Source organism: Cokeromyces recurvatus (genome assembly GCF_025118155.1).
Source record: "Cokeromyces recurvatus strain NRRL 2243 chromosome Unknown BX663scaffold_5, whole genome shotgun sequence".
In the NCBI taxonomy this organism is placed as follows: Eukaryota; Fungi; Mucoromycota; class Mucoromycetes; order Mucorales; family Mucoraceae; genus Cokeromyces; species Cokeromyces recurvatus.
In genome coordinates, this window is record NW_026251391.1 from 580,512 (window position 1) to 605,578 (window position 25,067).

General features: G+C 29.9%; 12 protein-coding genes across 12 annotated transcripts; 2 read left to right on the forward strand and 10 right to left on the reverse strand.

Annotated features, from left to right (window-relative positions):
• Positions 1 to 32: 32 nt before the first annotated feature.
• Positions 33 to 1,383, reverse strand: BX663DRAFT_468210 (S-adenosyl-L-methionine-dependent methyltransferase). The gene is made up of 4 exons (XM_051524086.1): positions 1,014 to 1,383; positions 898 to 939; positions 795 to 817; positions 33 to 689 (listed from the first exon to the last, which is right to left on the reverse strand). The coding sequence occupies exons 1-4, from the start codon at positions 1,351 to 1,353 to the stop codon at positions 78 to 80; spliced, it is 1,017 nt and encodes a 338-aa protein (XP_051385568.1). The 5' UTR covers positions 1,354 to 1,383; the 3' UTR covers positions 33 to 77.
• An 11-nt stretch (positions 1,384 to 1,394) lies between these two features.
• On the reverse strand, positions 1,395 to 3,206 carry BX663DRAFT_500230 (uncharacterized protein). Its single transcript, XM_051526297.1, has 4 exons — positions 2,630 to 3,206; positions 2,494 to 2,575; positions 2,270 to 2,424; positions 1,395 to 2,194 (listed from the first exon to the last, which is right to left on the reverse strand). Exons 1-4 carry the CDS (start codon positions 2,882 to 2,884, stop codon positions 1,778 to 1,780), a joined length of 909 nt encoding a protein of 302 aa, XP_051385569.1. The 5' UTR covers positions 2,885 to 3,206; the 3' UTR covers positions 1,395 to 1,777.
• Positions 3,188 to 4,051, reverse strand: BX663DRAFT_429195 (uncharacterized protein; the record flags this gene model as incomplete). Its single annotated transcript, XM_051522720.1, has 3 exons — positions 3,188 to 3,340; positions 3,414 to 3,560; positions 3,632 to 4,051. The coding sequence occupies 3 exons, from the start codon at positions 4,049 to 4,051 to the stop codon at positions 3,188 to 3,190; spliced, it is 720 nt and encodes a 239-aa protein (XP_051385570.1).
• A 4,484-nt stretch (positions 4,052 to 8,535) lies between these two features.
• BX663DRAFT_449832 (uncharacterized protein) lies at positions 8,536 to 11,175 on the forward strand. Its single transcript, XM_051523737.1, has 4 exons — positions 8,536 to 8,666; positions 8,721 to 9,257; positions 9,334 to 9,474; positions 9,536 to 11,175. Exons 1-4 carry the CDS (start codon positions 8,642 to 8,644, stop codon positions 11,047 to 11,049), a joined length of 2,217 nt encoding a protein of 738 aa, XP_051385571.1. The 5' UTR covers positions 8,536 to 8,641; the 3' UTR covers positions 11,050 to 11,175.
• A 368-nt stretch (positions 11,176 to 11,543) lies between these two features.
• Positions 11,544 to 11,846, reverse strand: BX663DRAFT_287151 (uncharacterized protein). The gene has a single exon (XM_051522000.1). It carries the CDS (start codon positions 11,803 to 11,805, stop codon positions 11,629 to 11,631), a length of 177 nt encoding a protein of 58 aa, XP_051385572.1. The 5' UTR covers positions 11,806 to 11,846; the 3' UTR covers positions 11,544 to 11,628.
• Positions 11,847 to 11,862: 16 nt separating this feature from the next.
• BX663DRAFT_500246 (GPI-GlcNAc transferase complex, PIG-H component-domain-containing protein) lies at positions 11,863 to 13,073 on the forward strand. Its single transcript, XM_051526298.1, has 5 exons — positions 11,863 to 12,131; positions 12,185 to 12,257; positions 12,328 to 12,521; positions 12,583 to 12,771; positions 12,850 to 13,073. The coding sequence occupies exons 1-4, from the start codon at positions 11,970 to 11,972 to the stop codon at positions 12,652 to 12,654; spliced, it is 501 nt and encodes a 166-aa protein (XP_051385573.1). The 5' UTR covers positions 11,863 to 11,969; the 3' UTR covers positions 12,655 to 12,771; positions 12,850 to 13,073.
• BX663DRAFT_583692 (WD40-repeat-containing domain protein) lies at positions 12,514 to 14,232 on the reverse strand (the record flags this gene model as incomplete). The annotated part of the gene is made up of 7 exons (XM_051532217.1): positions 12,514 to 13,073; positions 13,127 to 13,245; positions 13,316 to 13,393; positions 13,449 to 13,718; positions 13,774 to 13,823; positions 13,925 to 13,976; positions 14,035 to 14,232. The coding sequence occupies 7 exons, from the start codon at positions 14,230 to 14,232 to the stop codon at positions 12,806 to 12,808; spliced, it is 1,035 nt and encodes a 344-aa protein (XP_051385574.1). The 3' UTR covers positions 12,514 to 12,805.
• Positions 14,233 to 14,324: 92 nt separating this feature from the next.
• Positions 14,325 to 15,821, reverse strand: BX663DRAFT_500266 (MEMO1 family). Its single transcript, XM_051526299.1, has 7 exons — positions 15,752 to 15,821; positions 15,552 to 15,663; positions 15,401 to 15,469; positions 15,166 to 15,278; positions 14,999 to 15,110; positions 14,801 to 14,941; positions 14,325 to 14,734 (listed from the first exon to the last, which is right to left on the reverse strand). Exons 1-7 carry the CDS (start codon positions 15,795 to 15,797, stop codon positions 14,368 to 14,370), a joined length of 960 nt encoding a protein of 319 aa, XP_051385575.1. The 5' UTR covers positions 15,798 to 15,821; the 3' UTR covers positions 14,325 to 14,367.
• Positions 15,822 to 17,002: 1,181 nt separating this feature from the next.
• Positions 17,003 to 17,299, reverse strand: BX663DRAFT_429444 (uncharacterized protein; the record flags this gene model as incomplete). The annotated part of the gene is made up of 1 exon (XM_051522732.1): positions 17,003 to 17,299. The coding sequence occupies one exon, from the start codon at positions 17,297 to 17,299 to the stop codon at positions 17,003 to 17,005; it is 297 nt and encodes a 98-aa protein (XP_051385576.1).
• Positions 17,300 to 17,386: 87 nt separating this feature from the next.
• On the reverse strand, positions 17,387 to 19,865 carry BX663DRAFT_500269 (uncharacterized protein). Its single transcript, XM_051526300.1, has 3 exons — positions 18,405 to 19,865; positions 17,977 to 18,303; positions 17,387 to 17,814 (listed from the first exon to the last, which is right to left on the reverse strand). Exons 1-3 carry the CDS (start codon positions 19,742 to 19,744, stop codon positions 17,580 to 17,582), a joined length of 1,902 nt encoding a protein of 633 aa, XP_051385577.1. The 5' UTR covers positions 19,745 to 19,865; the 3' UTR covers positions 17,387 to 17,579.
• A 722-nt stretch (positions 19,866 to 20,587) lies between these two features.
• Positions 20,588 to 21,530, reverse strand: BX663DRAFT_402312 (uncharacterized protein; the record flags this gene model as incomplete). Its single annotated transcript, XM_051522229.1, has 3 exons — positions 20,588 to 20,772; positions 20,908 to 21,184; positions 21,261 to 21,530. Coding segments are annotated over 3 exons (732 nt in total), but the record flags the coding sequence as incomplete, so codon positions are not given.
• A 411-nt stretch (positions 21,531 to 21,941) lies between these two features.
• BX663DRAFT_529753 (uncharacterized protein) lies at positions 21,942 to 24,541 on the reverse strand (the record flags this gene model as incomplete). The annotated part of the gene is made up of 5 exons (XM_051530269.1): positions 21,942 to 21,992; positions 22,050 to 22,350; positions 22,435 to 23,718; positions 23,787 to 24,264; positions 24,364 to 24,541. The coding sequence occupies 5 exons, from the start codon at positions 24,539 to 24,541 to the stop codon at positions 21,942 to 21,944; spliced, it is 2,292 nt and encodes a 763-aa protein (XP_051385579.1).
• Between the last annotated feature and the right edge of the window lie 526 nt (positions 24,542 to 25,067).

Consider the following 25,067-nt stretch of genomic DNA (forward strand, 5'->3'; position numbering starts at 1 on the left):
AAAAAAAAAACCAAGTTTTAGAACCAGAAGAAAAATGAATAATAAAAAGTCACATCATCAGCAGTATTTTATTAGTATTATTTCTTCCCTTTAATAATGACAGGAACAAGCCATGACTTTCTAGCTAATAAGTTGAATATAATTATAGAAAATTTCAAATATATCATAGCAAAGAGGCTTATAGTAGCACCATATTTTGTTGCTTGATTATACTGTTGTCGAAAGTGTTCAGAAAGACCACCAAAGACAAGCTGTCTATCTATCGTCTGAATTTCCACATCTTTATATCCTAATTCTATCATTTGTTGTTGGTAGACGTTTGCTGTTATCAAGTTTTGTATTGGAATATGAACTAACTTGGCAATGAGCTGGAAGATATAACGTTGCAAATACGATGCATTCTTCAAAAAAAGCGGATTCACAGTTAAATCATAAATTCCAATCATACCGCTACCTTCCTTTTTGTCATCAAGCTTTCCATACACATTCTTTAAAAAGTCCCAACGTGTATTGAAATGATAAGCTGAGTCAATAGAGATTACATAATCATATCTTTGTGATGGCAATAATAGCGTATTCAAATCATCAGCAGATCCATGGAAAAGCCTAATCTGTTGATTATTAGTGAATTTCATCTCTCTTACCCTGTCAGTCGCAACTTTCCATTGACTCTCTTCGTTAGTGATGCCCTAAAAAAAAAAAAAAAAAAAAAAAAAAAAAAAAAAAAAAAAAAAAAAAAAAAAAAAAAAACTCATTTTAATATGAAATTTATTTTATTTTAATATTAACCCTACAACGACTGATGCTTTATATTTCTCTATGCGTATACAAAATAAATATTACAAAATTAGCTCATTGGCATATCTACATAATATTTACTTCATCATCCTATACTACCTGCTAAGAAAATACAAGAATCACCACATCCAAAGCCAATATCTTTCCTCCATACAGAAAAAAAAAAAAGATGTTGAATATGAGTAATATCAGTTTAAATAAATGATTATACCTACCTAGAATAGTAGAATAAGGTTGAATATTCAATTTGGTAGTAACTTCGTTCACCAGGTTTTCACAGGCTTCAGGGAAACTTAGATTTGGCTTATTCCATAATCCCATATTAAACCATAAAGTCTTGGGTACCATGTTTATATTTGATAAAATAGGTTGTAATACACCATACATTTCTCCTCCCTTATTATCCTGAGAGAAGTGGATAATAAATAAAACGCCATATGCTGCACCTATTGCATGTAAATAAAGTAATATACTTTTCAAATAGTCTGTTGTGTAATAGATAATTGGGAAAAGAATACAAATATATCCGATAACAAAATAATGGTTATACGCCATAATATAAAATAAAAGAAAAAAAAATAAAATAGAAAAAAAAAGCATATTTTACTACAGGACACTCTTTTTTTTATATATATATACACACACATAAAAAGATATATTTTTGTTTATTTTATATCTTTCTTTGCATTTAAAAATGCAGCACCTTCTTCCGCTTCTATTTCAGTTCTTAATTCTTTTAAATTAATCATATTTTCCTCTTGTTCTTTTTTATCATCATCAAAATCATCATCATCGCCTATTTCAAAGGAAGATGGAAATGGCTCATCACGGACAGTTTTTTGCTGTTCATCAATTATACTAACTGACTCTATTATATGTTGTTGTTGTTCTGCTTCAAATGCTTGAAAGGCTGACATGAGTCTATCGTTAATTGTCAAAAATAATTCTACACAATAAAGTCAGTACACAATTAATAGTCTTATACAAGCATACCTAAATGAGAAGGATTAGTTACTTCGGGTATCCTCTGGAGAATGCTGGAATGAGTTTTTTTACATTTATTATAAATGTTATTGAATGTCGTTTTATCTTTTTGTTCTTCAATATCTTCTAATAGCCCAACATCGTCAAGAGCTTGTTGAATTAATAAAGTGTCGTCCGTATTCTCTTTTACTACTAATTGACTCATCCTGACGTCTTCTTTGTTGGTGGTATTCTTTGTAACAGCTGCTGCTAAACGTTCTTCTAATGTTAATCGAGCTAAATTATTATTATTGTCTAGCGATTCTGATGGTTGTATTTCAATACTGTTATTACGATTCTTTTTCATTTGAGCATTTCTTGTGCAAGTAACCAATAATCCATTATGAATTTCAACCATTTCCTCATCATTTGCCTATAAAAATTGATAAATTAGAAAACATCTTTTTAAAAGGAGAGAGAGAGAGAGAGAAAGAGAGAGGATCTTTACAGCAATATTAATATCTATACAAGTAATCATCTGGTTCATCTTGATAGAGGCAGACAATGCCATTACACCTGCAATTCCAATTCGAGGATTCTTTGTTAAATCAAGTCGAACTAATGAATTATTTTCTGAAAATGATTCTGCCAAAGCAATGGTGCCTATAGCAAGATACAATGAATTAATTAACATAAAGCATTTGTGGTTTTTAAATTCCTTTTTTTTTTTACCTTCAGTGTCTAAGCCTGTATCTGCTAAACAAAGATCTTGTAAACAGTGATTCACATTTAATGCTTGTTTAATACAGATAATCTAATAATACATTTATCATCATTATATGTATTTATATAGATTGTTTAAACTTACACCATCCAAGTTATTGCAAATGGGATTACAACTTATATCAAGTTTGATTAAATGTTGATTATACTTTAATGCTTCACCTATCATTGTACATCCTTTTGCATCCATTCGACAATTTCGCATCGATAGAACAGAAAGACGTTGGTTTCGTCGTAATGCTTGAGCAATATATTGAATACTATCACTCTGACTCAAGTCATTACCGTCTAAATATAACTGTTCTAACCCACCACCCGTGTTGTCATAATCTCGTAACATAACACCGATGGTTAATATGACTCCATTCTGACTAAATGAACCTTTGTTATTATTACATATGGATAGTTGCTTTAATGAAGATTCTGGTTTTTTCACATTGGCTGCAAGCACTTCTAATTGTGATGTACGTAGATTACAGCCATCCAAAATTAAATTAAATAAGGAAGGAGATGAATTCTCATCTTTTAAGGTTGCAGTTGTAATATATTGAATACTCCTTTTATCAGGTTGTGTATAAGAAAGATTTAAAGTTGTCAACTGACAGGACTACAATGGATAAAAATAAATTAAATTCGATTTTATTTATTTATTTTTTTTGACATACTCTCTCCTTACCCCTTTAATATAAACTGCAATATATTTAAAAGCAATAGTTGTAAGTTTAGAGTTATTTGCTAATTCAAGTTGGTTAATTCTATCATTTTGTAATAAACTATGCATAAGAATTTTGATAGCCTATATATATATAATAAAGATAGAATGTACTATTTAAATACATGAATAATTATTTGCATAGACACATGCTTACATCATCTTCTAATCGACAATTATTAAGAATGAGTTCCTTAATTCCAAAATCGATACACAAGACATCTGCAAGAGGAGATATAGTATGACGATCTATAGGTTGATTAGTTAAATCTAAACGATTTAAAAACGTAGCTTGAGAATGTGTCTATATATTCATATATATTTATATGTAGGCATTATTACACATATTAAACAAAACTTTGATTTATATATTACAATTAAAGTTGTAACAAAAGAATCGATTGTAGGCTCCTGCTTATTTCTACAAATCGTTTCATATAAAGAAAGCAATTGACTTGATGTTTTTATACTAATAGGCTTAGTGGGTTGTTGTAATGTTGATTTATTCAGATCAATTGTCTCATCTTGATTAAACTTGTATTCAGTTGTCATGTCATGTATGGGGAAACGTACTCGTCGAATTTCTCTCGGCATTAATTCAGAAGATAAATTGTCATCCTCCCCATTCAGTCGACTCGTACTACTACGAAACCCACTGAATAAACTATTTATACGAGAACTATCATTTGAAGCATTATTAAACTTGGAGAACCATGAATTTGATGTATTATGATTGTGGCTACTAGCTCCTTTCTTTAATATACTTTTAGGCGAGTATTTATTTGTGTTTGACATCAAATGAATAAAAGAAGCAATAATTTAATTTAAAAGGAACGGACCCATCATTATTATTATTATTATTTTTCAATCCTTTTTTACTCCGATTCTTTATTATTTTATATTCTTGTAGTAGAATTTGTGATATTTGCTGTATAATAACAGTATTATAATAGCCAAGTTTTTTTTTTTTTTTTTTTTTTTTTTTTTTTTTTTTGATCGCTATAAAGAATCAAGTAGTATTTTCATGTCAACTCTATTACGTATCTATGACAAATATTTAGTGAAAGAGTGGAGGAGGAGAGAAGAAGATGTGTCGTTAAAATACATAGAAAAATGAAAGAATGTAATAAGAAGCTTTAAATTAAATTCGTTTCTAGTTTTAATATTAAAACCCGTAAGAATCGATAAATAGTAAAGGATAGTTTAAGCAAATAGTATGAATAAGTTCATGTTACCAGGAATGTCACTACAGAATAAATTTGCTAGAGATAACAAGTAATATGACTGAAATTAGAGGAGCCATTTTTGTTAAAAAGAAAAAAAGAAAAAAGGAAAAAAAAAAAGCTCAAGTATGTACACTCTATATAAATAATTTAAATTTAGTATTTTATATTATCTATGATAGCTATTATTAAAGATATTGCTTGATACAATTTAGCTCTCCAAGCAGTATTTGTTTGATCTTGAATATAATTTTACTTTTAAATTCTATTCGTAGAGCAATGAAAGGCAGATAAAAAAAACATACATATTTCATATCTTATGTACCCTTCTTTCTTCTCCACTTTAAAGCTTAATGCAGCCTTTTCTCGTAGCTTTGAATATTTATAGTCAAGATCTTAATGACATTTACTTAAATGACCTTGATTGACTCTTTATCTTTACGAATTATTTCAACTTTGGCAGCAACTAAATTTCACTTTTTTCCGTTCCCACCAAATACGAATTTAAGTTATAACTTTTTTTTTTTTTTTTTTTTTCATGTACGTATCAACTACATGATTCTGTGATACTTTTGATCTATTTAATTCACATCATCTTGAAAAAAGTTATATTTAAATTGCAAATTGAGCACTGATGCTTAAAAATTCTTATTCTAGAATAATTTATAACATTGAAGAAAGATATACATTTACAGTTATATTGGTCTTTTTTTTTTTTTTTCTTTAGTTCTCATTCGATTTTTCTAACATGGATTTGTTCTATTTGGATTTATTATTATTACTTAAATAAGGTATTTGATAATAATACCTTTTTTTTAGCATAACATTTTTCCATAAATTTTAATATTATCTCTAAATTATAATAATAAACTGTATACATATACTTGAAGAATTAAACTTTTTTTTTCTTCCTTACTTTCCACAACCACTCGAATATATCACGTTTTGATTTTAGTATCCCCTGATTTTGTAAAAAGGATGCATATAATGATAACAGGTAACTTATTAACTTGTCCTTCAAATTAATAATAAGTCTAATAAAGAGTCGCATAAAAAAAAAAAAACTTATTGTGTTGTAGTACAAGGGGCTTCAGACTGGTTGTGCAATCATAGTAGTAATGGATCATCCTTTATTTAACCCTAACTTTATCATCTTCCTTAATAAATATCAATAATTACTAATAATAAGAAAAATATTTTAAAAGAAAAGAGAGAAAAAACAAACATATATGAATATAAAAATGATATTCCTTCTTATTTATTATAACAAGTAAAACAATGTTTCATTCTTCGTGTTATATATATAAATATGTATATTTTTATATGTGTGTGTGTGTGTGTGTGGATATGTGTCATGTACCTGGTATATTCAGGCAACAGGTTTATTATTGAATCAAACCATAACAGAAAATGAGCACTTCTTTTTTTTTTCTTTTTAATCTATTTACAATTATATGAGCCCTTATCAAGGAAAAAAGAAAGAAAAAATAGATATAGATATAGATATAGATATGAATATATACTGTATATAGTAATAGACAGAGTGAGTATAGTGATGATCATAGTCTACAATTAATAATATACATGACATTTTAAATTCTTTTCTCCGTCATTCTCCTCCCAAGTAGTTTATTGTCAACGTTATTCTACTATAGTAACAAATAGTTTTTATTATTATTATTATGCTATAAATCTGTTGCATATACTTTTTTTCTATTATTTAACTTAAATATGCCAAGGTTATGTATTATGTAAATTACCCGATTTTTATCTTAAGAATCATCCCACAAATTTATAATACAGTATTTTATGACAATTTCATATATAAATACATATACATACACACATTATATAGATTGTCTCCAATAGAAAAATAGGATAATTGTATTAGTAACTTCGATTCAAAATATACAATAATCTAATAAAAGCTGTTAGAGAATTGAATACTTTTCTTTTTCTTTCCATATGTTTCAGAAAGTAAAATAAAATAAAAAAAATTTTTTTTTTTCTTGTGAAGTAATTTAGATACGATGATTTCGAAATTCTATTTTTAAAGAAAGATAATAAATAAACGCGCCCGTATATAATAATACTTGTATGTATGAATAACTTTATTAATTAATTATAGTTAGCATATGATTACTACTATTATTTAACATGCTTATATACCCTACCCTAAACCCTGACCCCCCCATTCATTATATATATATTTATATAATAACGTCTACCAGTCTAGTCTAAACTGTATTTTTTATGTGTTTTTACTACATGCAACTATAATATATATTATGCATGAATGCGTATCACTACTATTATTATACAATTTAAAATATACATGTATATATTAAATGAGAAAGATAATGATAGGTTGTCCTTTTTTTTTTTTTTTTTTGAGAAAAAAAAAATTGAAAGCGGGAGGGAAAAGGGGAAAGTAAATTCCAAAAAGAAAAAATTAATGTACTAAATTATTTCTTTTGATAACATGAATAAGCTATATATTTATACACACATATATATATATATTTTTTTTTTTGTAATGATAGTATTTTTTTTATCCCCACCTTTTCAGATGTTATATTTATACTTTTTTTTATTTTAAAACTTTAAGGGGGAGGGGAAACAGTTTCATTATCATTAGTTTAAGAGTAAACAGAAACTGACTGATCAGCTACAGTTTTTGTTTGAGTAAAAAGGAGAAGGTTTATAGTGGAGTTTTTTTTTTTTCTTTTTTTTTCATTTTTCTAGCTATTTTTGTCAACTCATCATACTTCTCTATCTATTAGTATGTTTTAATCGGACTTTTTTTTTCATTTACATTGTCAAATAAATAATGGTTTTATTCGGCCTTTTTTTTTGTTTCAAATATAATATGTAAATACAATTTTTTTTTTAATATTATATAAATCTGTCAAAACAATTAAAAAAAAAAGAAGGAAAGAATATTTAATGAGTTATTATTAATAATAAAAGTGAATGAAAGATAGTAGATAAACAGTGTGATTTGAAATGAACGATTTATGATAAGTTAAAGATTATAAGGTGATGTCAAAATTATATGTCAATTCTAACTTAATCTAGTATTAACGGTATTTGAATTTATTAGTAAATAAATAGTATAAGGCCATATTTGATCAATGCTTTGATGAACCATTTAACGGAGCTTACATCCGATTTTGTAAAATTGGAATTTAGTAAAAAAAAAATAAAAATAAAAATAAAAAATGAACAAGTATGTATACGATAAGCAAATTGTAAAAAAAAAAGGGTCAATATTAAAAATAGGTGTAATTTTATTACTACCAAGATATTTAAACGTGTGTCAAAAGAAAGTGGAACAACGACGATTATAGCTTATTTGTTTGTTTATTTGTTTGTTTATTTTATTTTATTTTTTTGATTTTAAGGGACAATGTTTCAATGAAAAAGTACATCATATTAGTCTCCTTTTTTCTCGGTTTATAGTATATAAATCTATGGAAGTATATACAAAATAAGAGGGAGATTTTCGGGATAATAGTTTCCTTTTTTTTTTACTTTTTTTTTTCTTCTTCCTTCTTGATTGATTGTAGTTTTTTTTTGTTTAATTATTTGACTAGTAATCTATTTATTTTTTCTAAATTACTTGTATGATATTAAAGGGCAATCTTTTATTTCTATGCTTACGTTATATATCGAATCAAGTTTAAATACATCCGTTTATTCTTGATTAGTTTCATTCTCTTTTTTGCCAACTCCCCAGATACTGCCTTAATAAAATTAGCGCATGTTTGACTGAAATTTAATTACCTTTTTACCAATTGTGATACAACCGTGCATTTTCCATATTTAACCAACGATATCAATTATTTTAAAGTACAGAATTCATGTGGTGGCAACTTTTATGAAACATGAACAATAAAATGCCTTAAAGCGGCATGAACTTTTTTTTTTTTTCTTAAAAAAAATTAAATCAAAAATCCGATAGTAGACGACTAATAATACTTTTTTTTTAACCAATATATAAATATATATACTTGTCTTTATTTTTTTTTTCTCTTTTTCTTTTTCGTTTCAAAAAATTTTTTATACTTTATTTTATTATTCATTTTTAGACAATTTGTTTTATTTCAGGTTTCTGTTTATTTATTTTAATATTTTGTTTTTTTTTTGATCCGTCAATATAATGGATACATCAAATCTTTCTGACAGTAAGTTTATTATTATTCCTACTTGTGTTTTTATATATTAATTTAAGTGTAAAGTGCCATCTGTTCGTCTTGCTTCTGGTGTTGAAATGCAACAGAGATGGCCCGCATCTCTACATGCTGAACAACAGCAACAACAGCAACAGCAACAGCAACAACCAACAAAAGGTGAAGCACCTCGTCTTATTGAAATTGCCCCGACAAGAGGATGTCAGGGAACTGTAGTTACTGTAGTTGTACAATCATTACCTCATCAACTTGTTCCAGTTAAGTTGGCATTCAATAGTTTAGTTGTCGATACAAAGCAAATGCATGCTCAAGGAATCACTTCTCTTGTTGCTGCAGCACCTCCCTTTCAACATACTCATTCTACAACTCCTAATGTTCCTATTTCTATCTGTATACTCGATAAAGATACTGTTACTGAAACATGGCCTGTCAGTGAATTTATCTATGAATTTGATACAAATGATACGAAAAATACATCAGCTACATCTAACGCGTCTACTGCCAATACTAACTCAACTGCAATTGACTTTTCTTCTAATGAAAAATTAAATGAAATTCAAAATCAAACATTCCAACCAAGAGGAGGTAAAATCTCTGATTATACATCTATATACATATATAAATTATTTACATGTGGATGTATTTTTTTTTCTTTTTCTAGAAGAAAATTTCCTTGGTGGAAACACTACTGCGACTCCTGCACCTTATGACAATTTTTATCAATCTTCTTACAACAATTTAAATAATCAACAATTACCTTCTTATAATTATCCTTACCATAGAGATGTTTATAATAATACTAGTATGTATATTACAAGTTTATATATAAATATATTTAAAACTAATTTTTTTTTAAAAAAAAGAATATAATACTTATCGTCCTACTAATCCTCAACAAACTCGTGTAAATACTATGAGTCCTTTGGGCTATAATACAAATGCCTTAAATATATTCAATCCTGCTACTAACGCAGGATTTACTGGTATGTTAGCTGCTGGTTTTGATCAAAACGAGTCACAAGTACTGCCTGCTACTCTCACCTACCCAACTCCTCTCCCCCCTCCTTCTCAACTCCCTCAGCAACAACAACCATTACCACCACCACCACAGCCACAGCCACAGCCACAACAACCTCAACAACCTCAACAACCACAACCACAGCAACAACGCTCAAATACGACTAATAGTGCTTATGGCTATAGTAAATCATCTGTTCATATTCCTTCTACCTCTGTTGCAAATTATCAACCTTATCCTGGTCTCGTAAGTCGTGCTAACCTCAAGATTATGGGAGATTTGGACTCCATGGCTAAGAATTGGACAGCTGAGGAATGGGAGCATCGTCGTCGTTTAGTCCAATTCTGGCGGGAGCAAACGGGCAACGAAATTCGTTGTACCTTTGATCCCATCGCTCAAGGTGAACGTATCTCATCGAATAGTGGTCAAATTGTAGTCTCCTGTATTTACTGGGCTGAACGCAATGATTGCTTCATCACCTCTGTTGACTGTATTCATCTCTTGGAGAGCCTAATGGATATTCGTTTCAGTGTTGAAGAAAAGAATCGTGTACGTCGTAACCTTGAAGGATTCCGTCCCTTGACAGTTAGTAAATGTAAACCTGAAAGTGCTGACTTTTTCAAATTAATCATGAGTTTCCCAAATCCTAAACCCCGTAACATCGAAAAGGATGTAAAAGTATTCCCTTGGAAGACTTTACCTTATGCTCTTAAGAAAATTATCACAAAGTATACAGCTTCCTCTTATGGTAATACATCTAAACATCGTCCTCAACTCAAGAGTTCTTCCTCTACTACAACAACTGCTACTAGTAGTTCAATTGCTACTCCCGTAAGCACTACCTCAACTACTCCCTCTACTAATGCTTATATGAGTCCACAAAGTATCATCAGTCAACAACAAGAGAACAATCATATCAATCATTTCTATCAAAACAGCAATCATAACACGAACACGAACACGAACACGAATACTACTAATACTAATACTAACAACAACACTAATACTAGTAATCATCTTTATCAATCACAAGACTCATTTAATTCTTATCCACAAACGTCTGAACCTACTACAGCAGCAGCAGCAGCAGCAACAACAACAACAACAACAACTCCAATTTATAATCAAACTATTCCTGCATTTGCATCATCATCATCATCAACAGCATCCCCTTATCAACAACACCAAATTCCTAATAATGAACAAAACTCAACTAATAATAATGACCCTACTTCTTCACCTCCTCGCGTACAATATCCTTATACTGATATAATTAATACTTCGCCATCGACTGAGCCCTCTTTAGTCAATGATAACAAAACAATAACGCCTTCATCACCTTTAAACAATAGCAATTAGACAATACAATAAGCTATGTATATTATATATGAACATACTATTTAAAAAAAAAATTACTCGGGGAGGAGGTTTTTTTTATTATTATTATTATTATTGTACATATTAAAATAAAATAGAGAGACACATAACATATATATGTATTTTATCTATATTTATTTATTTCTCTCTGTTATCAAATAAATAAAATAGTATGCCATTTTTTTTTTTATTCAACGTAATATAATTTTGGGTTCGAGAGATTTCTGGACATGGATGGCAGCAGATACAATGATTATCTTTTCAGTTATATTAAAACAGAGAGGTCTACTCTCTCGTCTAATAATAAAGTTTAATAATACTAGATCAAATGACAACGAAAAAATAATACGGAGAAAGTGGAAAAGTGAGACTTACACAATATTGTTTCACTGATAATAAAAGACGATGACATTCTTTATTGTAATAATAAAGGTGAATAATAATACACTACTATCACAAGTTTTTTTTTTTTATTTTTTTTTTTTATTTTTTAGCCCTATGAGTAAATCCCTCTTCCTTTGGAGAGAGAGAGAGAGTAACGAATTTCTTTATCAAGTATTCTTACCTTCTGCTCGTATCAGTCATCCTCTTTCGTTGACTATAAGTAATAAAACATATATACACACACACACGCACACACGCACATATATATGTATGTATGTGTAATAGAGTCATATTGATTTTCATTTTACATCTGTAAAGAGGATGTGTGCAAAAAGAGCTTATTATTATATACATATTTCTTTTTAACACAAGTATAATTAATTCTATGATAGGACTTTTTTTTTTTTTTTTTTTTTTTTTGAAACTCTCCCTCAAGTCGTTGATCAAAAAAGGCAATCATACAAAATTATGCCTTTTTTTTATTTTTTTTACATTTATATATTTTTTTTTCCTCAGAAATGTCAAACAAAAGATTAAATGACAAGAATCAGACTTATACAATAGGATTATTAACTTGTTATATATCACCTGGAGCACGAGAATACGTTATTAAAACACCATCAAAGCTTTTTAATGCATTTGATCTGTTGACTTGGATTATAATTTCATTTTTAATCAATGTAAATTCATTATTTTCTATCCACATGATTAATGTATTCATCTATCCATCTAGTCTTTCTTGTATAAACATGCTGTTATGGTATTTTTAATTTGGCTCTTCTTAAAGAAAAAGACAGTTAGAAAAGGTGAATATCTAATTCTATTTGTTGCCTCCTTTCCTTTATCTTCTCTTGCTCATAACTCATCACTTCATAGAAAGTATTTTGGCCATCCGTGATGTTGGAATACAAGTAAAAACGACCTATTGGGGTGGATCATCTGTTTCAAGATTTATCAATCGTCAAAAAGTGGAAGATGTCATCATCAATGAAGGCATCAGTTTCTGGCAAATTAAATCTTATATGGCAATATTAGTAAAGGGTGAAAATAAAATGATTGTCGTATTTGAGGTAAGAAAGAAAGAAAGAAAGAAAGGAGATAAAGAATAACGGTAACATGGAATTCTGTAAGAATTTATTACCTCGTTTAGACCCAGTCTTAATTCACGTATATCAAGGAGTTCGTACTATCCTATTCTCTTAACAACAAACAACAATAATGATACTCAAAATAAATTATATCTTCATAAACACGCCATCCCTTTCCTTTCCTTTCTCTCTCTCTTTTTTTTTTAAAAAAAAAAAGAAAAGAAAAAATGATGTATATATTATGGTATAAAAAAAAAATAATTCATTTATGAATGCCCAACTGACAAATCATTTAATGCAACACAAACAGCAGCTTTATGATGTCCATTATATTGTCTAATCGTCTCTCCATTCTGAAGCTCCCATAATCTTGCTACATGATCTGATGAAGCTGTAACTAAATACGCAGAATCAGCGGAAAATGCACAATCCCATACCCATCGTTGATGTCCCTGTAACGTTAAAAACAGTTCAAAATTCTTTTCAACATTCCAAACCTTGGCTGTATTGTCAGCCGAACAAGTAGCTAAAAGTCTAATAAAAATCCATGAATATAAATAAAAACAAACAAAAATTTCCCATCATACTTTGTATCAGGACTTAAAACGACTCTCAAGATGTAGTTATTATGCGCTTGGAATTGATGAATTGGCTCTACTTCATTAGAATCAGTTCCAGTCGGCAATTTCCATACATAACAATTTCCCTAATTTATAATAAAATTGAATCCTTACTATTATTATTATTTTGGCCTTTAACTATTCTATCTATTTTACCTTGTTATTAACAGCAATTAGTAAAGATCCATCAGATGCTACAGTCACAGAACGCATTGGAACACCCTCTTCGGGAACCTAAAGAAATTATGAATAACTATTACTTTGATTTAATTCAAACTTTTATAGTTACCAGTTCGTGTGTACAAGCATGTGCAGTTAAATCCCATATTTTAACGGCTCCATTCTGATCACATGTAATTAATTCTCCTTGATTAGCATGCATGACAGCATCATTGATAGGTGCCCCATTATCAAAATTACGTGTCAATACGGGGTTACGTCCTGACCGAGTGTCCCAAATTTTTAAATGACCATCTTCACTTGCTGTAAACATCCAACGTCCTTCTCCATGAAAGCCAGTTGCAATAATGTTACCTGTATGTTCCCCAAATACTATAAACTACTATAAAGTGAGTTTATTATTATTATTTTATATATGTATGCTTTGTATTTACAGGATTATCATTGTTGCTTGCAATATCATATAAACGAACCGAATGATTTCCTTTTGATAAGCTGTTAGCAAGTTACAGTATGGATTTTTAATAGACCCTCTTTTTTTTTTTTTTTATACATGCATATAAATATTTATATACACATTTATACCTGCAGCAGCTAAAATAGTTTTATCAGGTGAAATACAAAGTCTATTTACTTGCTAAATAAATTTATTAATACATAGAGGAAAAAAAAAAAAAGAAAAGACGTATACATACAGAATCAGGATGCTTAATTGTCTTTGAACATATACCACTAAGGGCTTCCCAAAAACGAACGGTATTATCGTAACCAGCCGTAACCAGAATGACGGAATGGTTTTCGTTTTGAAAAGATTGCTGATACTGTGGTATTTGATTAAAGTATTGTTGCTGTTGCTGTTGTTCTTCTTCTTCCTTATGTTGTTCGTCCGACATTATTCAAATAAATAGTAGAAAAAGAAATAAAAAAAAAAGGAATAACTAAGTGTAATAATTGTTATATATTCAAAATACAGTCACTTTTTATGGTTTTCACAGAAAAAAAAAAAAAAAGGAACACAATGTATTTTATTATTCTATTTTAATGTAAATACTTGCATAGCTCACACTACTATCATGATATCTTTTACATTGACTACTTTGATCATACTTGATACACTTCAAGCTTTGATTTGAGAATTCTCTTTTTTCACTGAGCTTTTCAAGTGCAGCCATCAAAACAGAAATAGGATGTCTTCCACATATTGTATTTTCTGTCTCAGCCAAGTAAGATTGAAACTTGGTAAAGCTCAACTCCTCCAAGACATGAATACCACGAAAATCGAGAGATTGAATGGACTCAAAGATAGGTCGAGTTATTTTATCTTTTTGTACACGAAGATCAATAGCTGGTTCATCATCAGAAGGAGTATAGTAAGTATATCTAAAACGTGTTCCCCTATTTAAAAAAAAAATAAATAAATTATATCCATTTTACTCTGTATATACCACATGATACTTTTACCAATGACAGAAATCAGAAGAAATAATAAACAAATTTTCTGGATCCTCCAAATACTTTGCTAATAAGCCACCATACATTCTTTCTTTTACTTCAGTAGTAGAACCTACGAGAATAGGAACGAGCTTGATATCATCGATTTTGCTAATATCCCTATTTGTTAACTTTTTTTTTCCCCTTTTTTATTGCGAATTTGCTTACTTTTTAAATATTTCGTATATAAAAGGTAAATGCATTTCAATGCTATGCTCTTCTTCATCAACATTTTGTCTCATCCAATAAAATTTTTTAGTGTTATATAGTTCATTCAATACTGCTTTATTGATTAGCCTTCCCTATCCCTTTTTTTTTTAGATCTATGTGTATACCTTCTTTATCTAACTGTATATCTCCTAAAGGCGTTTCATATACATCACATTTTGATAAACAACATCCATCAATATAAGCATGATGAGAAGGTCCTAATAAAAAGACACGTTTTCTAAATATCCACATGAATTGTTCCAAAAAAAAAAAAAAAAAAAAAAAAAAAAAAAAAAAAAAAAACGTAAGTGAGGAAGATATGAGTATTCTGTATTACTATATCTATACGACTATCATTACATATTTGTAGTGTCAACGGCTTTATAGGCAAATGCAGCAGTTGGACCACTATATCTAAATCCAGCATGTCTATTCGAAAGAATATTTTACTGTTATAAAAACCTCCAGTATATATTAATCATTTTTCTGTATGAGCATGACGCAAACTTACGGTCCGATAATAGCTCTAACTCCTTTAATTGGGAAACTCTGATGCTTTTGAAAAGTAAATTCCTTCTCTGCTTTATTGAAATATGAATGGAGTTCATTGGTTAATTGTGTTTCTAAAATATGTGTTATAAATGTTATTGATGAGAGAATCCCTTTCTTTCTTTCTTTTCCTTTTTGAATAATATAAATTAATGTTCTTACTATTTGCAGTATACCAAGAACCTGCATGTGTTGCTGCTCTTTTCATTATAATAGTTGTCAATTAAAAAAAAAAAATACTAATTTTTTTTTTTTTTTTTTTTTTTTTTTTTTTTTTTTGCATAATAATATGAAATAATAAGCGTCATCACGATCCAATGACATATTTGATAATATACAAGAAAAATCTATATTACATCAGCAAAAAAATTTTGGTATAAAAACCCAAATAAAGTCAATGGGGACGATTACATAATAAATAGAAATGATTCCATCTTATAGCAAAATATTATTCTGGCAGCTATATTTTAGTTAGGACTCTATTTTGTCCTTAACTTGTCTCTTGCTTTATCCTTCTTTTTCTTCATTGACAGTCATGTATACTCTATGTGAAGTCTATAGGCTATTTTATTTCAGTAGTATTGATATACTTTTTATTATCGAGCACTCATATCTGTGTCAGTAACTATCCCCTCCTTCTCTCTCTCTCTTTCTCTTTCTCTTTCTCTTTTTCAAGAAATCTATGAATCATTGATACCATAAACAGAAGATCATCCTTTTTATAATAACACTGTTAACAAATCTTGCGTAATAGGTAGAGAATTTGTAATACGAGATGAATACACGTTCAGCTATGTAACAATTATTATTATATGTCTTTGATGCTATCCTGACTCCTATTAAAATTAATCGTCATGGATCGAATTCAAGCAAGTTATTTTAAACTGAATCCTCTTGATTTACTCTTTCGTATGTTTCCCTCTAGCTTTTATCCGATGTATTCGTTATGCTTATTTGACAGATGAAGTCAAAGATATCCACTTTTATATGCTGCAAAAAAAAAAAGAAAAGACAAATGTCTTAGCAGTGATAGTGCCAGGAAATGTAAACCAAGCTTTGACAGTTGCTATTCATTACAATTTATAAACTCATTTGGTATCATGTTAACGCTTGTAGGTAGTGCATGGTATAGGCAAAATAAAGATGTATAATATTGAGATTTATTGTTATGATGTTATTTTTTTTTCTTTGCATGTGTAGCAGTAGCTCAAATATGCATATATACATGTATACATGTATATCTTTTTCAACAATATCAATTTATTAATAAAGCAACTACTATTAACAATTTGTATATGGGTGTGTCACATATGTGCATTTTTTTATATATATTCGTGTTTATCATATGATGCTTTAATCTCTCTACTCTTCCATTCTCCTCTATGTCGCTTCCTCTTTTTTTTTTTTTTTCTTTTATAGTTTGCTACCAACTACTGTATATCCTCTTGGTGGTTTAAATGCTTTTAATTCTTCTTTTGTTGGAATATGATCAACAAGCTTAACTTCTACTAGTTCTTTCAATTTAAGAATCAGACCTGCATTACTAGCGTTCACTGGCTTATAAGTTGTTTGATGTAAACGAAATAACCCAAGTGATTTTGTGGTGGTTCGAATATCTTTTGGAAGGCCAATGGTAGATCGTTTTAATGTAACTTTATAGTAATCAGCTGCTACTGCAGTAGATGTAGAAAATAATCGTCGAGTCAACATAATTAATATGTGTAAAAAAATAAAATAAAATAAAACACAATAAAATAAAACAGAGATGTAAAGACACCCTTGACTATTTAAACTGGGGGTGGCTTGTATATTATGTAATCCGTTTATATAATACAGACATGTATATAAATATGTATATGTATATGTATATTTGTATATTGTATGTATATTGTGTACAAGATTGATTAATAAAATATGCATGTATATAAATATATAAAATAATAAATATTAACAAAGTATAAATAAAGATAATAAATAGAAATAATAGGTTTTACATAATTTGACAATTTTGTTCTGCAAATGTCACTTGTCTTGAATTCTCTTCAAGTCGAATACTTTCTTCGTAATAATGTCTTTGGTTTTTCGTTGATTTATTATTAGAGGAAGAGGACTGAATACCCAAAATTTCTTCTGCTGGTCTATAGCCTTTTGCTGCCGACTTGCTATACCATTCGCGTGCCTTTTGATGATCCGGATAAATACCTATACCTTTATCATAATACATTCTATATATATATATATATATAAAATAAATAGATAAATAGATAAATAAATGTATATGCAGATGCATATGTATTTATATATTAATATAAGTCTTTCATGTATACATCTATATGTGTATGTTTGTATATATATTGTTTTTTTTTTCTGTTTATTTGTTCTTATACCCTATCATATATTCCGCCATTTCATTTCCTTTTTCTGCTACTCGAAGACACCATTCATATGCTAACATAGGATGAGGATTTAAATAGCCTGATATACCTTCCTTATAGAGTTTTGATAGTTCAATCATGGCACCATCATGTTTTTGCTCAGCTGCTCTAGAAAAATACTTGAATGCTTCCCATTTGCTATGTATACTCTGTTCAGCTAGACTCATGCATCCTAATCGATAGGTGGCATTTGATAATCCAAATTTATCTGCTTTCTTAAGATAATATATAGCTGCAACAGAGTCTGGAGTGATATAAATGGAAAAAACGGATGGATCTCTATGGAAAAAAAAAAAGGCAAATATAAAATAATTATAAATATAACAAAAAAAAAAAAAAAAAAAAAAAAAAGAGTCGGAGGAAAGAGGAGAAGGGCTTACCTATCTAAGCCAATGCTTTCTAAATCAGATAAAAGGATACAGGCATAGTCATATGCTGATCGTGCGCATTCAGGTTGATTAGCATCTGCAGCGTGTCGAAGATATATTAAACCTTGTTTTATATTCTTTGGTTGATCAAGTAAACCACGCATTGAAATATTAGCTAATTTATAAAGAGATAAGATATGATTCTTGGATGCTGCATATTGATAACATGTAATTGATTTCTTATAATCTTTTCGAACCATGTAATATTCAGCTAATTCATAATGAGCTTCGATAGAGCCATACTTTGCAGCCTGTTGAAAACATTTGAAGGCCTTGGTATGACTCACCTTTTTGTATTGGGAGCCAACAAAGACAGCAGCCGTCTTGGAGCTACAACAGTGGCGATGCCATTGTCCCTTCGTATAAAGGGCGGGTGCATAGTTCATCTTTGCTAATCTTTCGATCCAGTACTCTGCTTCTTCTTGTAAACGGATACGAGTCTCAATCGTAGCTACATTATTTGAATTAGAAGCATAGAACGAAACAAGTCTCATAAGATATTTGGCATATGAATATTGTACATTGTAATCCATTGTCTTGCTTGCCATTCGACGATAGGTCTTGATTGAATCTTTATTATTTGTTAAACTAAATGAAGTAATGGATTCAAATGAACTTCGGTTGACATTTGCATATTCATTCATTTGATAGGATGTGATAGAAGGTTGATAGGATGTTATGGGTGTTAGATATTGCTGCTGCTGCTGCTGCTGTTGTATTATGGTTGGTAGATGAGGATGAGGGACCTGTGGTGTCATCAGGGCTTTGTTTAATTCCGATAATTTTTGAACATCAGATATTAAGGAATTTCGATTTATTTCGCTAGACTGTTGTACATCATATCTTTGATCTGTTTCATCCACGTCTTCTTCTTCTTTCTCTTTTTCCTTCTCCTTCTCCTCCTCCTTTGTTTGCGTGGGTAATGGTGTAGTATCAGCAAGGTAAAAAGAACTAATGTTGTTAATAGTATCATATTTGTCTTCTTGCTGATCATAATAGAGTTCCTCGTCATGTGAAAAAGAATGATGCGATGATGATGAGGAGGGCGAAGTTCTACCACTAGTTAAACTAGGTGCAGATAAGGATGCCTCAGAAAGCGAACATAACTTGTTTTCTGGTGTAGGCAATAATACATAACTAGGTGTTTTATTTTCGTCGTTTTCTTCTTCTTCTTCTTCTACTTCTACTACTGCTAAAACGTCAGTTTCTTGTTGCTCATCTTTATCAACGAGTTGCTCTTCTTCATCTACTTCTGGTACAGGAGTCATCATTAATTTGTTATCTTTGTTCATGTCTTGATAATATTTTCCAAAGGATTCTTTATTGGCTAAAAGAGGTGAAGGTATTTCGGTTTTTAAAGCAAAGACACCACCATATTCTTCTTTTTCTTCAACAGCATCATCATCTTCTTCTTCTTCATCCTCCGTGGATAATTTTTGCTTGTTGAGTAAATGAAATAATTGCTGAACTGATAATCGATTTTGGTCCCTGAAACTTTCATTCAGTAGGACAGTCATGTTTTGAGGCATATTCATGGAGGAGACACGATCAGGGATTTTAGGAAGAGGTCTTGATTTGCGAATTGAATTAATATAATCGACATGACTAAATTCTGAAGATATCGAGTTGTTTCTATTCAGTTGATTAGAAGGTTGAGGCAAAGAGGTAAAATCTTCTTGTTGATCTTCATAGTCACTATTATCGTTTTCATCAAAGATTTCATTATCATTGATAGATAACATATCCTGTATTTGACAAATAATTGTCTTTTCATCATATATAATATCCATACGTTCAAGTGGCTTTACTGGATATCGAGATATTTTAGTTGAAGGACTGTTTTCAGTTAATATATTTCTTTGACTGTTATTATTATCCATCTCGAATATTAAAATTAAAAAATAAAATTAAATAAAATAAAATTAAAAAAAAAAGGGAGAGAATATATAAATGGTATAGGAAGATTCTTCATTTATTATATAAGCCCTTTTTATATATGGCTATTTCATAATTATATAAAAAAAACAAAACAAACATTAGCCCCCCCTAAATAAAGGAAAAGCTAAACAATCGCTATTCCCAAAAAAGGAATTTTTACTGTTTTAATTTCCTTTTTCGAATTTTGATTTCAATGCTTGGTAAAGAGCCAAACTCGATAACAATTTGACGTCGGGTGATAAAGACCATGCGTCTTCAAGGTTAACCAACTTCAATGTGATACTTTCACCCTGACTCCTAAGACCTGTTAATTTTCCTTCTAGTTGTTTTATAGACTCTTTATCCATGTGCTTTACGCAAACAAATAATCTGATAAACTCATCTTATATATGTGTGTGTAGATGTATATATATTTATATATATATATATACAATTAAGCGGCTTTTAATAAATATCCTCCACATGATATGATGTATATTAAGCATGGCTTAAAAAAAAAATAAAAAATAATTATTACCTGATCCGCCTGGTGATGTATAAACTCCTTTCCATTTATCTCCGTAAGCTAAATCAGTCATATCAATCAACTCATCTTCTTTGACAGTTAAACCTGTTTCTTCTTCAATCTCTTTAGCAGCAGTTCCAGCAAAATGACCAGAACCATCCAACATACCAGCAGGTAACTCGGGGAAAGCAAGATTTGGAACTGGAATACGTGGTTGTAAAGTCAAAATAATCTTATCTTTTTCATTTTCAGCTTTTAAAATAATCATCATCGATACCGCGCCACCTCTCTAATAGTATTATTTATGCGCTAGGTTAAACCTATTTCTATTTATATGATTTATAATATATTTGTATACTACCTACCATAAACACTATACCAGGTGCACTTATGCCTGTTTCTTTAAATGTCACATTCGTTTTGAATTTTATAAATCCAATTTTTTCTGATTTGAAATAATCAATGTTTTGAATCTCGATAGATTCCACATTCATTTCTTCTTGTCGTGCTCGTTGTTGTTCATCGAAACTTTTTAGCCAATCTTTGAATGGTTGAAAGGCCAACACTCTATCAAGTTCTTCTTTAGAGGAGCAACCTTGGATAGGCACTTGTTGCTTAGCAATAGTAACAGACATGAGGAATCGTCGTTGTCGAGTGGTAGTTAAATAGAATGTAAAAAAAAGTTTCTTTTGGGGTGAAATTAAAATACGCATACACGCGTTGATCTTTTTTATGCTCTCAAAAAAAAAAATGGAAATTTTAAAAGTGGACAAAAAAACAAAACAAAAAAAATGTCATTCTTGCGTACATAAAATGTAATTTAAAATTTAAAAAAGTGTAGCAAAATTCATGTATCATTTTCTTTTATAATATTTTATATATAACAACAAATAAGTACACTAATTTTTTTTTGGCCATTTTTCTTTTTCTTTTCCTTTTTTTTGTTTTTTTTTAAAGAAAAAAATAAAATAATAATAAAATTGTCTATACGGTTAAATTTTGTTTCTTGTTTAAGAAAGAGATACATAAAAAAAATGCATTATTTCTTAAGCCTTAGCCTTTGCACCAGAAGGGCCACTAACACTATTTCTAGGTTTCTAGCATAAAAAAAAAATGTTATTTTAAACTCAAAAAAAAAAGTTTATTTTACTTACACCATGATGAGGAACCTTATAAGTATCATCCTTGGCTTCGGAAACAGGTGCCTCTGCATTTCTAAAATCTTCAACTGACTTGTATTCTGATAATAATTCACTCAATTGTTCATTCAATTTGAGTTCTCTCTTCTTTTTATCTTTACGATAATAAGTGTATGCCCAAAACTTTTCAAGACCATAAAGATGTCCTCTTTCATAATCTGCCAAAGTTAATTCTTGGAAATCTTCAAAGAGTTCTTTACGATAACGTTTTTCTAGTCCATAAGAATAGAAACGGAATAAACATTCCAAACCGTATCTAAAAAAAGATAAAGGCTGCATTTAATATATACTATCTAAAAAAAATAAAATAAAATAAAATATACAGTCTAGTATGACTTACCTATAGTTTTGATTAGCATCTTCAACAGCTAATCTCTTGAATTCAGTATACATACGCTTATTAAAATGATCACGTAAAAAGTGAGACCAGAAACGGAACAAGGTATTCATTTCTTGTGAATGTCCAACACCCAATTGCTTACGTTCTCTTAAAGCCTTTGCATGATATTTATAATATTTATGTTGAACAAATCCATTTTCCTTTAATAATTCGTGACTAGGATGTTGGAAGTTACCAAAGGAATGAGCCATATCCATTGATTTAGAAAGCATACCTTCAGCTGCAGGTGATTTACCATAACTAGTAGATAATAAATCATTAGGATTATAATGATAGGCTTGATCACTTAAAACCCAACCGACATGCCCATGGTCTATAGCTCCTTGAGATGTACTATAGAAGGCAGAACTAGGAAGTGACTCGGGACGAACAGCATAGAAACGAGGTGTGTTCTTCTCGTTCTTTTTAATAGGCTTTGCATGGATGGTTGTACTGGAAAGCTGTGCTCCAAGTTGTTCACCATGATGATGTTCACGATGTTTCAATTGATCAAAGTGATCCTTACCAACTGATCCTACCTTGATATTATTGGACTTTGAGGAAACAAGTCCAGTTTCATATTGATAAAGTCCTTCATTGATCATTTCAGAAATATCTTCGTTGATTTTGGATCGATTGTAGTTAGTATGTGTACGATCTGATTTACGTTGAGTGACAATCATGATACGAGCTACGGTTTCATCATCCATTTCGAGATCATTCTCATCTTCATCTTCATCATCAGAAAGATAATATTTTTTGACAGTGTCATTACGACGTCCATCAATAAAATCATCATCATCAAAGTCAAACAATTCATCTTCATCTTTTTGTTGTGACTTGCGACGTTGCTCATAATTAAATTGAGGGGAAGTACCAGGCAAGAGAGTAGTACCAGCTAAAGAAGCTAAAGTAGGTTGAGGATTAGGTGGGGCATTTTTCTTGGCAACTTGAGCAGCAGTCATTGTAACTTTAGGAATAGGTGGATTGACAGGTGTAGGGCCAGAGATGACAGAAGGCATTAACCAAGTCTCCCAACCTTCTCTCTTTCGAATCTTGTCACCACCCTTGACTTCGATGACTTGGCTGTTCTCTAAAGCTTCACGAATCAAATTAAGATCCGTTGTTAACCCTTTTACACGGTTAAAGTTGGCAATAAAGGATAAATCGACAAAACCATTTGAATCCATTTGTTTACGTAAATAAACATCTTTACACAAGTTATCAATACTGAAATAATATTCACTAATAATAATAAAATTTTTTTTTGTTCGTTAAATGACACATTGATTCAATATATTTACTAGACCTACATTTGTTGCATAATGTACATCTTCAAAGTTTCTGCATCAATAGTGACAAAAGCAGGTGTCTTTCGTTGTCCACGATAAAAGTTTTTGGGACGATTAGAACGAGGCTTGTTGTAAGTAGTGGTAGTAGTAGTAGTATTAGTAGTAGTATTAGTAGTAGTAGTAGTAGGCTTTTTGTCATCTTTTTTAGGACTCGTTTTATTATTGTCAGTTGTTGCTTCAACTGTTGGCTTGCTTTCTTCCTTTGTTGACTTGGATCCTCGACGTTGATTATTTGTTGATTTCTTGTTACGGTCACCCGAATGATTACCAGAACGTCGACCATGTCTACTACGACGTGTAGCAGGAGAAGAAGCATGAACAATAGTAGGTGTAAAAGGCTTCCATTGTCCTTTATTTTTTATTTTAGGTGCAACGAATTTTTCTTTTTCACTATTATCTTCACTACTTTCGACTGCTGCTTCTTTTGGTGCGGGCCAATCTATATATACATATACATGTATATAAATATATAAAGTATATATCAACAAGAAAAAAAAATTTTTTTTTCATTCATCTTATGCAGTTAAAGTTAATTTACCTGCAGAAGAAGCTTCTTCGGTTACTTTTACTGTCTTTTCAACTTTCCATGCATTCTTTTCAGGAATGGGTGCCGGGAGGGGTTGCTTTTGTTCAGTAATAGTTGTTTTTTGATCTTCTTGTGCTGAAATAGGCTTGTTGTCTTTAGAATTGTTATCTGTGGAGTTATTGTTTTCCATTTTTAGATTGAATGGTTTCTTTTATGTAAGAGGAAAAAAAAAACTTTTCAATATACACTTGATAGAAAATTAAAAAAAGGAAAAGAATTTGCTGGTAACACGTCAAATAGAATGGTGATTCAGAAAAAAAAATGTGGCTTGTGAATAAGTTTCAGAAGTAGTAGTATTTTTTTTATTATTATTCATTATTCATTATACATAGATAGATGTATATACTAACTATTTATTCAGATATGTAGGGAGAAAAAGGTAGTTCATTTTAATGCTATATAAAGTATTTATTCTTTATTGTTATACTAGTATTTATAATGTTTATTTTATATAATATATCGAAATAATTTTGTAGAAGAAGCGCTCATTTTTCAATGTTAAAGGATAACCCAGAAATTTTAAAATCCTCTTTCCCTCCACACTCTTTAAAGATCTGAATGACAGTATTATTATTATCATTATTTGAAAGGCTAGGAGTGGCATCAAAGGAGTCGTGTTTTGATAAATACATCTATGATTTCTTCGGTAAAATAAA